Below are 18867 nucleotides of genomic sequence, written 5' to 3'. Positions count from 1 at the left end.
AATGGGCCTTGTCAATTAGATGCAGGATTCTTTTGGTATTGTCACTGCTTTGTCTGTTAGGAGCAAAGCCCAACTGGCCAGGCTTGATTATACCTGGGAGGAGCAGGCCCAATCTCGCTGCTAAAACCCCTGTGAATAATTTCAAATCTAAGTTCAAAAGGGAGATCGGCCTATATGCCGCGCATTGGGTGGGATCCTTCCCAGGCTTAGGAAGGACAACGACATCAGCGTCCAGCATGTCTGCCGGAATCAAACCTGGCCCCCTAAAGGAATTGAACAAACGGGTCAACACAGGTGCCAAAATTTGGCCAATGGTCTTATAGAAGCTTGCCTAGAACCCGTCGGGCCTGGAGATTTCAGCGCTTTGAGGCGCGCTATTGCACTGATCACCTTGTCCACCCTGATGGGAGCATCCAGCGCCGCAGCCCCAGAAGCATTAAGCGCTGTGTTTGCTGCACGGCCAAGGTATTCCTCCCCTGCTCCGTCCACAGTGGGGTCCCTGCTGTACACAGAGGCGTAAAACGCCCAAAAGTCCTCCGCTATCTGTTCAACCCCTTCGACCCTAGTCCTGTCGGGAGTATGGACCGCCGCTACCCTGGAGCGCTCCTCCCGCAACTTGCTGGCAAGGGGTTTCCCGGTCCTATCACCGTCTATATAATAGGAGTGCTTGAGCCGGAGGGCGGCATATTCCGCCCGGTCAAGGTCTAAACTTGCCAGCTGAGCTCTGGCGGCTTTGAGTTGTCGCCACATATGCGGGGCCACCGTCCTGCTGTAGACATGCTCAAGTTCCAGCACCTTGACTGTCAGCTCCTCCCGTTTTTCTTTACGCTCGTGGTTGTCCGCTATAGAGAGCACGATGAGCTCTCCTCGCACCACCGCTTTCAAGGCCCCCCAAAGTGCCGACAACGGAGTGTCCCCAGTGTCGTTAGGCCCTTAAGTAATCCGTCAGGCATTTCTGCACTTGTCGGCAAGCGTCTGGCCGCTGCAGCAGAGACTCCGTAGACGCCACTTCCTTTCTTTGATCCGCCGAGCGCCAGTCGATAGTCAGCGTAATCGCATCATGATCCGATAGTGCCGCAGGGAGGATGTCCACCGATCTGACCAGGGAGTTGAGTTCAAATGACCCTATAAAGTGGTCAAGGCGAGCATAGGTACGGTGGACATGGGAATAAAAGGAGTATTGTGTGCTGTGGGGATGGGCAACCCTCCAGATATCCATCAGCCCCCTATCTCGGAGCCAATCCACCCGATCCCTGGAAAGAGCCCCAGTAGCCCCCTGCCTATGCCCCGACCTGTCTTTGTCTGGGTCCATGACGATGTTGAGGTCCCCCCCCAATAAGACCCACCTTTCTTGATGCCGGAGAGTATCCGAGAGGGAGTCAACGAGAAATGGCCCCTGTCCAGAGATAGGGGCATAGATGGAACCAATAACTACGGCGGTGTCCCCAACCCAAAATGTGTGTACCAACAGCCTGCCTTTCACCTCCTCCACCCTATCCCCAACCCGCCCCTGAAAGTGTCGGGCAAGGGGTATAGCTACCCCCCCCCCCGCTTGTCCGGTCCGGATGAATAGAGCTGCTTAGGAAAGGCTCGGGATTGCATTCTATGCCAATCCTTAGGCAGTAAGTGTGTCTCCTGTAATAGACAGATAGAGGCCCCCGAGTGTTCTAAGTAGCTCAAGATCGCCCGCCTCCTAATTGGGTTGTTCAACCCCTTTACGTTAAGTGATAAGACCTGTGTCATCAGACAGGATCAGGGTCTAGTTCTAGTGTAGAGGGTTGCCTGGCAGGGAAAGAAACTGCGAGATGCACCCATGGGGGACCTTACAATGCAAAATCTCCTTGGTACTCAATCCCCGACACCCCCTCACCCCAGATGCACACCGGTTCCACCCTCCCCTCGCCCTCCCCATCCTATCCCCGCCCCATCCTCCCTCCTGCCCTGCCCCCCCCGAAACAGCCCCCAGCCACCTCCTCCCTCCCTTACCCCAACATAGCTGCCCCAACCCGTCACCATGGTCCAACGTCGTAAATCCAACAACCCTCCGCCCACCCTAGCCCCAACAAAGCTACCCAAACCCATCACCATTGTCCAACGCCTGAAGTCCACAAGAACCGGCATTCGGAATGTAGAAAGAATGAGGGTCAACGTGGATTCACGGCATCCCCACTCCCCCCCCACCCCCGGCCAGCTTGATCATCATGCTAAGTACACCCCGGTCACTATGGTACAGTCATTCGACGGGAGGTATAAAGCTTCACCGCCTCTAAAGCTGCTTCTCTTTCTTGAGTCGACGTCAGATTGTCCGGTTTCAAAGCAGTTCTGGGAGGGCGCCGGCATCCCACTGTCTGCCAGCCATCCCTTTACGGCCATTGTGTTGGAGTGGGGGCGGACTCGCGGCTACGCCGTTCGATTCCCAGCAGATCGCAGGTTTTCTGAAGGGATCGCAGCTGCTGTAACTTGCCATTCCTCTTAAAAATGATGCGAAAGGGGTGTCCCCAGGAGATTGGCACCCCTTTATCTATCAGGAAGAATGTCATGTCCTTAAAGGCTTTCCGCTTTCGTAAAGTTATGGATGCAAGGTCCTGATAAAGGGCTACAGGATGATCCCGATATTGGAGAGGCTGTTTCTTCCTGGCTTCCCTCAGGATGCGTTCCTTTAGTACAAAGTCCGGGAGGAAAGCCAGAATGTCTGGAGGCAGGGCCGACGCTCTCCTGTCCAGGCCCACACGGTGCGCCCGGTCAATGCGTATTTCAAAGTCGGCCTCCTCACCTAAGATGTCCCTGAAGAGTCCTTGGAGATAGCCCACCATGTCCGACCCCTCTTCTCTGGACGGAATGCCACGGACGCAAATGTTGCGCCGGGACCGGTTTTACAGGTCCTCAGCGTGTGCTTGAAGGTCTAGATGTTGATCTTTTAGACGGATGATTTCTTGTTGCAAGACCCCTATTTCCTCGCTGGTGGAATGTGTGCTCTCTTTGTCAGCGATAACGCGCTCCCCAAGACCATCAACGTCCCTTCGGATTTCTTTGATCTCACCCGCGACATCTTGCTTTAGTAACCTAAAGTCCTCCCTGAGGGTGTTAAACAGTGACTCGAGGAACACTCTCGTGACCGGGCTTTTCGTGGGCGCCAGGGCCCGCAGCGGCTGCGATGTCATCGGGGATGCCCCCCCATCTTCACCTGTGGAGGGCGAATTGGTGAACATGTCCTTGAGGGATCGCTCCCCCTTCTTCCTGGTATTAGCCATAAACTGCCCATGTCTCGGAGGATAAAAAAGCGTGTAGGCTTCCCTGCCGGGTGTCCTCTTGAGGATGACAGGCACCCTAGTGCAATTGAAAGCGGGCCCCGGGCCCCTGGTTAGTTCTGTCGTCTCGCCAAAGAGGGGTCAGTCGGGCGTCAAATTGACACAATGGGGGTGCCCTCCCCAAATTGTGGGCCTCGAGTGGAGCGTTAGAGCAGAAGCAGACAGGCCCTCCGCTCCACTCCGCCGCTGGGCAGCCGACCCCTGGCTCTCCCACTCCTCGGCCTTGAAAGGCGCTGCTTCGGTCTCTCAGGGCCCCCTCCACTGACTCTCAGGCGGGCACGGGTTGAAGACCTGGAGCCCCTCCAGACCACAGGCATGGGAAGTCCGACTGACCCCCCGGGGAAGCGGGGCCCACGACGCTCCAAATCGCAGGGGGGCCTCGGCTCAGCCAAGGATCAGGGCCGCCCGGAGTCTCCCGCGCCATCCCAGTCGGCTGCTATGGCGTCGCTGCTGGTCCCAGATCTTGCAGTGCTCACAGCCCCATCGGCATTGTATCTTGAGCCGGGCCCAGTCCCCCGGCTCCCCCCGCTGATCTTACCTCACCTCCGGATCTCCGGTCACAGGGCGGACAGGCTCAGGCGTCCCAGTGTCAGCTCCCGCTCTGTCACTATCGGGGCTCTCCGGCAGACCCGCTAGCCTACACCAAGCTCCTCTCGCCTCCGCAATGGCCTCCACACTCCGCCCTCAGCTCTCTGCCTGCTGCCACCTCCGGAGTGAAGGGCCGGGCCCAGTGCCCGTTTGCCTCCAGGGGACGCGTCTGGGCCGCCAACCAGGCCCGGGCCCGTAGGCCCAGACCACGAGCCTCGATTTTCGCGACCCCGGCCGCAGGCCTCTTCCTTGCCGCCAGCCGCGCTCCGGGGTCACCACCACACCTCGCCGCAGCTGCTCCAAGCGGCTGATGCCTCCCGGCCACCAGCAATCGGCTGCGCCGACTCGCCTCAGCGATCGGGCCCCCCTCTAGGACCAGGCACACCTTCACCGGCCCCCAGCTCAGGCTGCTGCCATTTCGCGGCAGCTGACAACGATCCGCCACCTCTGAGCACCAAGCAACCCGGGAGCCTCGGAACCGGCACCAGCACTCTCCCCCTGGGCCTGCGCAGACCCCTGGCTCGGTTTCTGCAAAACCAGGGTGTTAGAGCGCAAAAGGGGCCGGAATAGGGAGCGCAAAGCGGGGAGCCTCGAGTGTTTGCAACCTCCTATGTCACCATCATGGGCCCGCCCCCCCCCCCTTATTTCCTTTTTGTAGTGGATTTAGCACTTAATTCTTTCATGAGAAAATTGATGGTGGGGAACTAATTTTAGGCTCATGCTCACAATTATTGAGGGGGAGGGGAGAATTGAGTGGGCGTTGTTGTTTTCGGTTGATCAGGATGTGCAACTTCAGTTGCAGAGACAGTTACATTTGTATGCTCATAGTGCTCGGCATGCTCATTATTATCGTTAAGCTCGTAGGGGGTGCTGATTGTAGTAGAGCTTCTGAATTATTTTAGCAATGACGTTAAAGAAGGGGAAGTTTGAGATTCCATCGACCCACCATTTTTTGGCTGGACCATTGGACCTCTCACCAGATCTTTAATATGTCTTGATCTCTGCTACAGTTAACAGAAGGCCAGACCTAATTTCCTTAGGGAGTTCATGAAGATAGGACACCAATGAGGAGACCACATTTGACCACTATATTATATCCTATTTACCCATTGGTGACCTCTGTGCCTCTGGGCCGGTCACTCCTCCACGCACTGCGCACACTCCCTGTGGGTGTGCCCTAGCTGCCCCATTCCCGCCGCTGCTCGCAGCTGTGCCCCTGACCACGAGGCGTGGTCTCAACTTCTGGATCGCAGCGCCGCTTCCTGCTGCCTGCGTGACCTTTTGCTCGTTGCTCCTGCCTCTGCACTCTTGTCTGTCCCCCCTGTGTTGGGGCTGCTTCCCCTGCTTTGCCCAGCCTTTATATCTTTTTGTCAGTCTCTTGCCCAGTCCGCCGTTTTTCCCGCCGTTTTTCCCGCCGTTTTTCCTGCTGTGCCCCCGCCACCTCCCCGCTCCCCGCCGCTGAAAGGTGCAGGAAATGCATTGATAAATGTTTGTGGCTATCAAGTAAGTTATATCTAATTGGTGTGTGCCATTATTGCAGTTCCCTAACCACTCATTGGCTACATCCCTGTAAACTCGAACAAGTCACACTTAGCAGAGTGTGGTATTTTTGAAGGCCTTACCCCTATCTGTAGTGGGCTACATTGCAGTGGCTAAGATGATGGCGTTACCTTGCCTCCTATATTGCTTTGTGGTGCTCCCTTTGATGAATCCGCGGGCCACGTTCCAGGCGCTCAACTCTATCCTTCTCAACCTTATTTGTATAAGGATCGGTGCCGTGTAGCCTTAACCAAATTGCAACATGCAACGACGGACGGGGAAGGAATGCCCCTAACTTCTATCTATACTTCTTAAAAACCCAACTACAGTGGTATGTGGGCTGGTTCTTGAGATGGAGCGCCCCAAGATTGCTGCGGTTACCAGAACTACCTAACTCACAGCAGCTTGCTACCCTGATACTTAATCCGAGACGAGCCATCCATAAAGGTCATCATGACAGTCCTCCGGTAATGCTGGACTCGCATTCTCACTAGGGCGCGTGTACGATCGCCATATTCCCCTTGATTTACAGTTGTGGGCATTGTTCACACAACTATCGAAAATTGAAGAGGGTCGCTTGCTGGAATGTGAGGCTGCGGAATTGGTCACAGTGGGTTTGTTGATGGCCATTTGATCACTTATGCACAGACTAATATATTCCAGTGGGACAATTTCTGCTGTACGACATTTTGACGGTGGCTATACACACAATTTGGGGCCAGCCTGGAGTAGAGCCATCACCCTTCCTAAGCTGTTGTTTCGTTTGTGACACCTCCAAAGTCCGGTGTCTGCTTTTTGATCTTTATATGGCCCTAAGGAATGAGGCCTGCTCCCCACTAGCAGTGCTTTGGGGTCGTTGGTAGGAGGATCTAGGAGCTTCCATCTCAGATGGAGAGTGGGCCAGCATGTGGGAAGGGGCACCCAAAATCTCTTGCAATGCTCACATTAAGCAAATCCATTTGTATGTCCTCCATCTTGCACATCTCACATCTTCCAAGGCTACTATATATTTTACCCCCACGTTGCCCGACTGCCCTCACTGGAGAGTCACTTCGGGAGACATCCTCAATTTGCCTCCACTTAACCTTCTATTACTCTGTGGTAGTGCATCTGTTGGCAGAAACCACTGACCGCGCTCTGACTCCTTCCCCCGGTTTTGCCTCCTGGGCATCTAGTACCCTTGTCCATCCAAGTACAGTCACTCCTCACTTTATTGACCTAGCTCTAGTGTTGGCTAAGGGCCAAAATCACTATGCTATGGAAAAACACTGAGGGTCCTGAGGACTGAAGGCTGCGCAGGTGGACATGGTGTGATGGGCAATGTGGGAGAGCTGTATTTGTGACTCCCCTGAATTACTGAAAAGTTCCATCACTGAACTTGACTTCTGCCATGTTGTACCCTCTGGGATATGTATTTTCTTGTTCCTTATTTGGTCGCCATTACTTGATTCATCAACTTCTTGAGGGGGAGGGGTGGGGGGAGATATGCCACGAGAGAGGGGTGGGGGGACGGATGTTTGTCTGCTCACTTTTTATTCGTCCATCTTTCAATGCCTATTCTGCCTCTCATGGCAAATTTCAATTCTCTGATCCCTTGAGCCTTCATTCACATGCACCTATCTTTACTTGCAAAGATGTGTTTCTATATGTGTTATGTTATTGGCTTTTGTCGTTCATAACAGTTAATATCTTGTTCGATTGGACGAACTGCGATGTAAGTGCATTTATATATATTGTACAGTTGAAAGTGTGGCTACGCTATGTTTTTTTTCTATACCAATAAAAATCGGTTTAAAAAAAAAAGTGACAGCATATACTGTACAACTGTAAAAGTAACGGTAATGTATATTATACCCTCGTGTGTAACTGATCGGCGATAGTGCTAATATCTTTATAAATGCATTGTAACACACACAGTAGCATAAATTAGATTTGTTTTGATTGGCCAGACTGTTTTAAACCAGGAAACAAGACTTTAAAAAGGGCAAATGTATCTCAGATAAGTCTACATATCTAGGGGGCTTATTTACAAGCCCTTTGCGAGGCCACTGCCTCACTTTTTTTGACGCACCGGCGGTGCAGCGTGCTGCCCCATATTTACAAGGCAACTCAATTGCCACCCTGCTTGACTTTTTATGGCATTGTAAATTTGGCCCTTTTTCACGCATTACATTGCGTGAAAAGCGCGTACCATGGGTGTTGCTGTAGGTGTTCCCATGCAACACCTATCGATTCTGCAATATGCCCCGATTTACAACATTTTGTACACCTGGAAGGCATCAGAATCCTGCTCCTCCCCAGGGGAGGCGTAAGGAGGGGCAACAAGGAGTAATACTTTCCTCTTTCTATGCGTGCTGCATCATGCAGGAAAAAGCCTCTTGTGATTGTTTTTGTGCAGGAAGTTTCCCCTTCCTGAACAAAAACAATCATTCCCGGAACGCAGCCATGGGTCATGGGTGCCTGCATTGGCACGTTGCAGCCAATTGTGCACCAGCACAATGGAAAGCACAGAGATGCCTCATATTGGAAATATGACACATCCCTGTGCTTTTAAAATGACGCTGCTCAGGCAGGCAAATTGGCTTGCAGCTCCACGCTGCGTCATTTTGTTGTAAATATGTCTTGAGTATTCAAATTCTGCTAAAGTAGACTGCCTGGAATTGTGTGAGGAGGTATATTTCGAATTGTTATTGTCTTCAGTGGGATTGTGTGTAGAAGTAGATGGGGACAATTGCGACAGCCATCTTGAAACATGCTCTGAAGGCCCCAGTCCAATACCACGTGGACCACGGCAGAGCGCCTTCGGTTAGAAGGGAAGTGGGGACGTTGACCTGTTCTTGGTGATCTTATCCAGGCGAGAACACCCGCCAGTGCTCGGAGCCGGACTCTATTGCCACCCATGCCTGCCACAGGTCTTCTTCACCAGTGCCACGAGTGGTGAGGTCTACACCACCCAGCAGCGCAAGCGGCGTGCACGCCGCATCCGTCAACAGACGCGCTAGGAGGCGCATTAAAGGAGGCTAGGGCTTCCGCAGCGTGGGACCCACATGGGCGCGCTCGGGCCATGCCCAGGCGAAGCCCATGTCAAGGGTAGCCCGTCTGAGCCCATCAGAGGCCGAAGGAGGCTAGGCTGGGCCCAGTTATTGACATTTACAGGACTAGTGGATTTACACGGACGCTTGTTGAATTGCGACATTAAGATACTGATGACTAATATACCGCTCATTACTAAAGCTTGTATTATACTGTATTGAGTGTGTGACAGGGGAGCAAACCATGAGCAAGCACAAATTGCAAACAGGGCAAGGAGTTGTAGGGGCCTTGGATGCTTTCCTACTAAGGGCCGAATCAGTACTGATACGTGAAATTGCCCTTACTGAGCGCAGATTATCATTAGAGTCAAGCTGCCCTCCTCCAAGGTACTCGGTTATAAATGTCCCCGTTGAAGACATCAACTCTAAACCTAAGTCTCCTACATCTAATGATTTGCACATATCGCACACATCAGCTTCTGAACTAGAACCTGCTGATGTTAATGAAATATGTGACAGCCAAACGAGGCCGAATGTAGTAACTAGGGGACAGAAAGTTGCAATCAGCCAAGAGAGCAACTCAGCACCACCACCAAAGAAAAGAAAGGGACAGGGTCCTAATATTCAAAATAACCCCTTCGCAAACAAAAGACTGTAGAGAGGGACCATAGCCCAGGTCATAATTTGGCCCAAAGGGATCTTGCACCAAAAGCCTCAAGCTTAGCTGAGGACATTGAAAATGTGCAATTCTGAAAAAAGCTGCAAAGGACTGTTTTAGCCCTTTTGAATCTATTGGTGCTTAAATTATCCCATTTGGAGGCTAGCCTAAGCAAAATTGAAAGTATCGTCAGCAGCTCCTCCCTATCTCTACCCCAGACCTGTCAATGCAGAACTAAGGCTCCCCTGCCTGATGGGAATGTGGGCCTGATACCTAGAGACAAGACTGGGATTGCCCCCAGCAACCTCTACACAATCCTCCTCGTAAAACTGACAACTCAGATCATGCAGGGGTGTCGCACACAAGAGAAGTTACCCCCACTGGCAAGCAATTAGAGCCTGCACAAGGTATAATCAGAGGACATGACCATTGGCTAAATACCCAGAGGGATATCCTCCCTGCTAGGGTCAACTATAAGTGTAATGAGGAATATCAGCCTCTAAGTGATTCACAACGCACGAACCGACCCAGGGGCAACCCGTTAATCCCAAGTAACCTGCATCTTCCTCTGGAAGTAACTCTGCACACAATTGTGCTGGCCAATATTCCCCCCCCCCCCCTGTCACCTGTGGATATGGAACACTGGTCAACACTGAGGAATAGGTCACTACACTTATTAAGCGACAGGACAGGAATCACCTTAGAGGACAACAATTGATTTGCACCATCAAGGAGGTATTCGAACCAAGATGAGGGCCTAATGAGGGATTGTGGTTATGTAACATCATTAAATAGTAGCATCTTAGATCACGACGAACCAGTGCTCAGGCTACCACCTGCCGTAAATGAGAGGGAAACGTGTGAGAGAGAGATTAGCACTAGAAGTTTATCCCCACCCACCGATCTGTGTGAGCCCCTATCTCAAGTTATTTCTAGCACGGGAATAATGAACCCCATACCTCTTATTAAAGCCCCAACTAGACCCCGGCCTAACCTTGAGCATTCCCTTTGTAAAATTATTCCCTGGAACATAGCAGGATTGCTCAATAAGATAATCAAACTTGGTGTGATTTAATTCTAAACCCTGATATACTCTGCTTCCAGGAAACATGGACTAGAGAACCAATTCATATCAATGGATTTAGAACATTTCACACTCAAGGAGTGAGAAGACTAGGGGGCAGAGCTAAGGAAGGGCTTTGCACATATATATCAAACAAGTTGGCAATAGACAAAGTGGAATCAAGTTGGGGGACAGTTATTATCAACTGATCAAACTACACCAAAGTTTGACTCATTGTACCATATTGGTTAATTTCTATAATAACATTCTACCAGATGAGCTTGAAAAGGTTGTGAAAAAACATGGGCAGTGACCTTAATTCAGTCTGTAATGCTAGTGCAAAAGACACAATGACAATCCTTCTGGGGGATTTCAACTGTTCCTTAAACCCGCACGAGGACAGTAGAATCTGTGGTTTTAAAGATGATGAGGGCATATGCAATACTCATTCCTGTCACGCACGGGTAGGGGAAATGTTTAATGATCTAATTTCAAGCTCTGAGTTGGGTTTTGTAAATGATCTACTAGCCAGTCCTATCCCTATGCCCTATACATTTAATGGAAGAGGTTTATCCTCAACCATAGATTGCATACTGTCATCCCGTAACTATGCATCCAGGCTGAACTCTTTCATCGTTGATGATAACCCAATGAGTGATCACTTTCCCCTATGCTTAAATATTAGCTTGCCATCATTAAGGTCTGATAGGGTGGACGACACTATAGGAGCCACTGGAAGTGAAACACGTGATAAAATCAATAGCTACACATTAAGGTAGTCAAAGGTGGATCCCGGTGAGGTCACAAAACAACTAGTTACAAAGTACAAATCCGCCTTTGATATTTGTTTGAGCAATTCAGTTTCCCACAACAGCATTTTAACATCTTTTCAGATATTATTAACAGGGGTCAGGGAGCTATTATTTGTTCAACTTAGTAATAAAATTAAAAGACAGGGGTGGTTCCATAGTAAATGAACACAAGCATACACTAACCCTAAAAATGAGTTACATAGGCAACCCAGAATCCCCTATAATCTCAGGCAAGCAAGAATGGATTATAGGCTGGCCCTCAAGGAAAGAAGAAGTGCAATGAGAAGGGAAGCCTGGGAATCCCTTCATAGTGCGGCACTACAGGAAGATAGTGCCGCTTTCTGGAGAGCAGTGAAAACGCAGTTTTTACAACCTGCGGGTGGTCCAGCTTTTCAAATTGCTATACCTGAGGAGTCCTTGGTTAGACACTATTTAAAGGTGTACAACGGGCAGGAGTCCCTTAACTTACTAGTTAGTGATATGTCAGAGGACAATATTGATAGAGTAGATCTGCTGTTCACGGTGGAAGAGGTGGATAGAGCTCTCTCAGTGAGCCAGAGAGGCAAAGCTCCCGGCCATAAGGAGTACCAGTGGACCTGTTCAAGTCAAATATTCCTCTCTGGGGGCCCATAGTCACCCAAGTTATTAACACTAGTTGTTTGGGCTCTATGCCAAAGACTTGGGTGGAATCTGTCATTGTCCAAATTTTTAAGAAAGGGGACCGCAATGATCCGGGGTGCTATAGGCCCATCTCGCTATAGGACGCCATATTAAAAGTAGCAGGGCGAGTTATATTGGAGCGCCTACAAGCATGGGCAGAAGACAGTCGGATACTATCAGACATACAGTATGGGTGTCAAGAGGGGCTGGTAACGATAGAGCAGAGTGTAAACCTGGCTTTACTAGTGGGGAAATGCACGAGAGCGAAGAAGGAAAGCCTGTTTCTGGCATTTGTGGACCTCACGGCAGCCTTCGATTCTGTAAGACATGGCAGACTGTGGGAGGTTTAAGAAATTGCAGGGGTTGACCCCGATATTATTCTTTTTTTGAGGCATCTGTACAGTGGTGCAACAGCAAGTGTGTGTTATGGATTGGGTGGTGATCGCACAGCTCCCTTTCCCATCAGCAGGGGGGTCAGGCAAGGTTGTGTCATGGCCCCCTCTCTTTTTAATCTTTACATTAATGGACTGGACCAAGCACTGCTTAGGAATAATCAAGATTTTCCTTTAGTGGGGAGACATCCCATACCGGCCCTCCTCTACGCGGACGACACAGTTTTAATATCTAGAATACAAATTGGTCTCCAGAGGGTCCTGGACAATTTTACTGACTTTATGAAGGATCTAGGTCTCTCTATTAATAAATCGGAGACTTATACAATGAGTTGTGGAAGTCAAAGGTCAAGAGGTCGGTTTGTGGATGGGCAGAAGATAGCACAGACAAAGAGTTTTTCATACCTCAGCATTTTATTTAGCCAAGGCGATTCATGGGCTCAAGCTATATCTGCGAAAAAACTGGTGCTTACTAAGACAACACCTGCCCTGGCTTCTTTCTCTAAGAAGCTAAGCAGGAAACCTCCAGGTGAGCTCATCCAAATTTATAAAGCCAAATGCACTACAACTGCAATGTGTTGGACGGGCATCTGAGGTTTTGTTAATACTCACTCGATCCAAGTTGTAGAAAACTCTTTTTAAGATATATTATTTCAGTCCCAGCCAGTACCTCTTCTTATGCCAGCCACAATGAGTTGGGCCTTCCCTTCATCTCTGACCTTATAAAACTGGAACCCATTCTTCTGTGGCACAGGATATGGTTAAAAGAACAAACCAAGTTAAACACAGAGATCTTATTGGATTGTCTTAAATTGGAGGGGGTTTTAAAGATTTTGTGGCTTTGGTATGTGCTTGACCTCATGAATGACTTAGGGCGCGCAGAATATTTCTCTGACCCAAGATCCATGCAGGCAATCACTAGAAAGGATCTAAAAAAGGAGGGACTCCAGTTACTGGTCACAATAAGAATGTCAGAAGAGCTTTTAAAGCCTAGTGTTAAACAACTCCAGCTACTTATAACAACTTTTGGCATGGAACCATATTTAACATTTGTAGCTGGAGTGGTTGATAGGCGGCTACTAACCAGATCTTTTAGGCTGGGTACTGTCCACAGACTCGTGACCTTCCCGAAAGTGAATGACTGGTCACAGAAACTGCAATTATGTCCGTGTGACAATCATTCTGATCAGTCCACCGTTCAGTTAGTTTTATTTTGTACATTTTATACAGAGTTAAGGAAAGTATGGATTCTTCCCCTTTTCAGATATCAAAGGTTGAGGCAATGCCACGCGGCACTGATTAAACTTCAGTTTTTGGAGAATGAACATGTAGCTTGGTGCCTAGCAATGTTCTTGAAGAAAGTACTCCATCAAAGAAAAAGTATTATAAATGATAAATTCTAATTGTATGGGCATTTGCCGCTTTTTAGATGGTTTTTTATCATCGACCCTTGAATTTTATATGTATGTTAAATTTGTGCTATTTTGTTTGTGTGTAATTTTACGAACTGTTTGAAATTTTATGAATTTGTGAGCTTTTATGATTGTTAAAAAATGCAGTCGAATAAAGCTTTCCGTGACCTTGACCTTGAATTGTTATTGTCTTCAATGCGATTGTGTGTGTCTGTGTGTACATTCTCTTCTTTGTGTGTGTGTGAACCTTAGCTGCATGTGACTGTATGTGTGCAGGCGCTAGTGTGTGTTTACTTTTTTTGCATGTAAGTATATTTTGTAAACATGTGAGTTCACGCAGTTACACGTGTGTGCGTGTGTTCCTTGCTTTTAAAGAATGGAGAAGGAGATTATGATTATTATTTTGTTGCCTAAAGGTAAGAAGAATGACGCTGTTACAAAGAGGGAATGCTTCATGTTGAATCCTTTTTAAAATGTGTCTGAGCTCTGCTAAATAAATGATTGAATTCCTCCACTTCCATTGTGTAAAGTACACTTTGTTTGTTCCCATGCCCAGCTTGGCTCGTCGGCCCTCATGGTTGCCTCGTACTCTGGCCACTTAGACTGTGTCCGGGAATTAGTCTTACAAGGAGCTGATGTTAATCTACACAGAGAGGTAGGACAAATTTCGCCTCTTAATATTTATACCTCCTTTGTGACACAACTCTATAGAATTGTGCTTGAGTTAAAAAAACTGTTCTTTCTTTTATGTTTATGAATGTGTTTCTTTTTACTAGACACATTAATGAAAGGGTTTAGAGTCTAAAGAAACAAGCTGTGATAATTTACGTAAACTATTACAAAAGAAACTCTTCACTCGGGTGTAAACGAAATACAATAAAAAACTCATAACAATCTTGGCATTCAAACCGTGGCCAAAAGAGAGAGCCAGCATAGAGAAAGAGAAATTACTTATTATTTTGAAAGAACATGTATAATACTCAAGTAAAAAATGAAAATACCTGGTACCAACAGCAAAGAATGCTCATTACATCAGTGGATAGTTTTTGTATAAAATGTCTATTATTTAAAAACTCTCTTATATATCTAACGGTATTAACACAAAGACAAGCAAGCAACCAGGCCATTCAATATGAGTCTCCTCCCTTTTAATTAAAACTTGTTTTTCGTGCATTGAAAGGTAGAAAATCTGCTATTTTAAGTCAAGACATGAGACTCACAACATGTCTAACTTTAAACCGTGTGCACCGCCAATGATGATTCATGACCAATAGGTTTGATATCAAATTTAAAAAGGAGGTAACTTTAAACCAACATGCAGGTTTCAAGAGTCTTTCCAAAATTGTTCCTAGAAAAAAATAATTGGCATCATTATTTCTCTCTACACAATGAGTACTAAACAATGGTATCTATTCCAGTGGACTGCACTCTTTTCATTTTCCTAGCGATTTAGGGAAAGGACACTGGATTATTTAGGTCTACAAAAGAAATCAACCCTTGATCCGCTACTTGAAACTGCAAATACAGTTTCATATGTTTTGATGTGTTAAATATCACACAGTATTGAGTGAATTCTTTACTGGAAATTCATAAGCCATAAACAAAAACATATATATGTGGCCACTTTTCAAGTAAGTTTCAGCGGCGGCTCCTCCGCTAAGACAGAGGAGTGTGCCCCACTGCTCTCTGAGCAGTTCAAGAAGAAGAAGAATAAAATGATGGTTATGTGTGGGCGGAGCTGGGCTCTGTGATGCTAGAACACTCCAGGGGGAGGAGTGGTGCGCGCACTCTGTAAATGTGCATGATACTTTGGCCGGCCTTCTCGGGACGGCCAAAGCCTCATGCACACTTTGCATGTTTTCCAACCAGGCTAGGCTCCCACTGCATGTCTGAGTACCGAACCATGGCGCTCAGACCAATCACAACGCTGCATTGCAGGGTTGTGATTGGCTGTGGGTAGCCTGGGAACTCAGGTGCTTCCTGCTGCCGGACTTGAAATGAAGATGACAGAGAAAAGGCGGTGGCCGGTTGGAGGTGAAGAGGACGGAGGAGAGGCGGCAGGTAGGTGTGTTTAAAAAAAAAAATCTTTTTTATTTCCCCCCTCCCTGCCCCACCACTCCCGTCCAGTAGCAGACGCTACTGGTAAGTTTTCTGAATTATATCAGTTAATGTAATAGTATTTTATGTGCAGCTAAGGAGAGCACCTAAAGCGAAGCATTTTTAATATAATTCTCTTAAAGAGCCTCCATATTCTTCCTAACAGATACACTTTATGAATAAAAAATAATTGGGTTAGATTAGGAAGGCTTGTAAGAATAAAATATTAGCTGGAATTATCATAGTTTTTACCAGATTGATTTTGCCAATATTTTTATGTAATCGATCCAGATATTCACTGTCTATCTTCACATTACTTTCTAGTTTATCATAAGTAACTTATTAAATTCATTCTTATATTTGTTTGGAGTTTGAAAACTAGGCCATGCCTTTTGACTGACTAAATTATTATTTCAATACATCTTATCCATTTTATCAATATTAACTTTAACACCATTGAAACCGTTCACAAATTACTTGGAACTTGGTCTATTCCACTGCCTATCACTGAAAGTACCAACTTATGTCATAATCAAAAAGAGCAAGATTCACATTTATTTGTTTACAGATCCCTCACAGGCTAGGATGATCGTTTTTTGTGTTAATGGTACCATACAGATACCCAATAACAAAATATTAGATAATCTAGTTATGTTCTATGCTTGACATTAATCTAGGGGTGTAGGTTATTGTTCTTGATTATATGTGCTCTCAGCCTCTGTTTCAGAGATGTAATTGCACTAACAGAATGTGTATTTGACACATTTTTAGATTTAGTGTTAGCAAGACCTTTTGATTGTAGTACAATTATATGTGGGATAAAGCACCCCGTGGCTTACATTATACGGATATTGCAAGTCACCCAAGAGTTCCTTTATAAGGTTATTGAACTCCGAGGTGACTTGTAATATCCTTATCATGTACAGCAGGGTACTTTATTACTTATAATAAATGGTCACTCAATCACTATTCCCACAAACCCCTTAAATCCTAGGTGCATAGCTCTTTCATATCAAGAAAAGAGCATGTGTGTAAACATGAATACAATGAGAATCTCTTGTGCAAAATTAAACACATAAAAAAAAACTGTTATATATTTATTACAAAAAGATATCTGAATGAGTTTGACATGTCAGATTTTTAAACAAAGGCAGAGTAGCTCTGAACTTTTCTAAAATTATCTAAGGAGTGCAAAAAAATAATCATGTTCCAATAAATATCAGAGCAGAAAAAAAAGCAATATTTTGTTTTCATTCTTTAAACAGCTTTTTTTACTAATGCCTTGTGGCCTGAACTGTCTTTCCCCTGGGCTGCTGGCTCTCGCAGCAAGCATTGTGATGTCATAACTCAACTGTAATAAGTTATCACAGTTGAGTTGCTAGGTCATTTCTTAAAATATCTCATGAGATGTATATTATACTTAGTTGAAAGCCCTCCACATCCATTGGTCTTTTGTTGTGTCATTCACTTTTTATTCCACCCACGACAGCACACAACATGGGACAATGAGTCAGCTCGCTTCTTTACTGTGAGAGACGGCATTCTGCACTTACACGTGCACCTGTCCAAAATGTAAACCACTGTAATGGCAAGAGATGATGAGCTGTTCTTTGTTTTTAAGTCATCCTGAAGTGTAGGCACTGCCAGGTAAAGAAGTGCACATCAATCTGTGAATGCTTCAGTATCTTTTACAGCTCTGTGGCAGTCACGCTCCTGGCTCCATCTCTAACCCATCATCCTGTGTTACCATAAGTGTAATCTAGAGAATAACCTATGGTGTTCATCACCAGAGTGGCACCTGAGATGTACTCTTGTTCTATGAGCCAACTGGTCGGTATTTGCAGCATAATTGTAATTAATCGGAAAATTCCATTCACTGACGATTCATAATCCATTTATTGATTCAAAATCCCATAGTCAAAAGTGACTCTTAAAAATTCAGAATCTTTTTAATATGGGTCGTATGTAGTTTGAATCAGGATTGTTCTGTCATCTGAAGCTTTTATACATGAGAATGGGCATTAGGCACGTAGGTAAACAGGACCTAACAATGCTTTGCATGTGAGAGACGCACGAGCATGCATTCTAATATGGCCACTTATCCGTGAGCCGTGCTCGCCCACCTCATAGATACCTCTCCTGGATGAAAAACAGGACATTATTTTACGACAAAATCCTCCCTAATGTTCTCACCTGGGTTCTGGTAGTTCTTTGATCAAATGTATGGGGTTTTGCATATTGATTCAGACAAGTGTGGTCCAAACTCATTTCACCAGTGTGCTGATGCAACAACCATAATTTCCAGTCACAGTAGGCAGGGACTGCAATGTGAGAGGTGCAGTTTCAACCTAGGACCTCCCAGGTCAATTTTTGGCTGCTATACAACTATAGGAACAAAAGGGGGTGGGGATGGACGGAGCATCTGAACCAGTCAAACACTCACACCCAGTCAACAGATCTGGGTTTAATCCATCACCGTTCTTTAGCCCACACTGCCACCCCAGTTCAGACATGTGAAGAAACGGGTTATAAAACCGGGCGCCAGGGGCACGCCCAAAGTCTTCGGGTTCATCTGTCTTAGAATACAGAGACACGGGATACTTCTCGGTGGCGTCAAAGATCAAATTTATTGGCTGCAACCAGGAACAGAAGTCCACGAAGTACAACACAGGTATATTCGTCGGAGACTGCTCAAATTCGTAAGGCGAGACATCATCTTTTATGCCAAAAATCACATTCCGGACAAACACCCACTATTTACAATTTGTCCAATCATAGGCATTATTGCAAAAAGGTATCGCATGACGACAAACCCACTTTTCAGTTGTCCAGCCCACCATTAATTACACAGGAAAGCCCAACATTCCTTTTTGAACAGGCCGGACAAACCCATAATAAAAGACCACAACCCATATCATAAAAGAGGCCATAAAGGAAGGGGCAGAAACAGATGAGAAGTAGGATAAGGGGTGTGTGTGTGCATACCAAACTTTACAATGTCCTGTGCTCTGATCCTCAATCTTGATCAGCTATCGGGCAAGAAACTGGCTTAGCAAGATAGCTTCAGGCAACGAGATCAGCTCACTCGATTCATCTAGAGGTCAGCACGAACTCGAGCTAACGTGTACTAAAGACTCGTTCGGCCGCAGTCATCGGCCTATGTGAGGGCAACCACGAAATGGCTGCCATGCACAAAATGGAACCCAGGGTTCAGAACGAAATCCCTAAATACATCGTGAATCCATCGGTCTAACATGACGAAATCACTCGTACTTGCCAAACTCACTAGTTACGGTTCGCTACTAT

The 18867-nt window shown here is 46.8% G+C and overlaps 1 protein-coding gene across 1 annotated transcript in view; it reads left to right on the top strand.

Moving 5' to 3' along the window:
* ANKRD29 (ankyrin repeat domain 29) overlaps positions 1 to 18867 on the top strand; it is a 368662-nt gene that overhangs the window by 146483 nt on the left and 203312 nt on the right. Inside the window, exon 3 of the mRNA XM_086966940.1 lies at positions 14021 to 14119. Coding sequence (XP_086823066.1) covers positions 14021 to 14119 — 99 coding nt within the window. The remainder of the gene's footprint in view (positions 1 to 14020; positions 14120 to 18867) is intronic.

The sequence above is a fragment of the Lissotriton vulgaris genome, chromosome 4_1 (genome assembly GCF_964263255.1).
Source record: "Lissotriton vulgaris chromosome 4_1, aLisVul1.2, whole genome shotgun sequence".
Classification (NCBI taxonomy): Eukaryota; Metazoa; Chordata; class Amphibia; order Caudata; family Salamandridae; genus Lissotriton; species Lissotriton vulgaris.
This window is presented reverse-complemented; position numbering and strand designations above follow the sequence as displayed.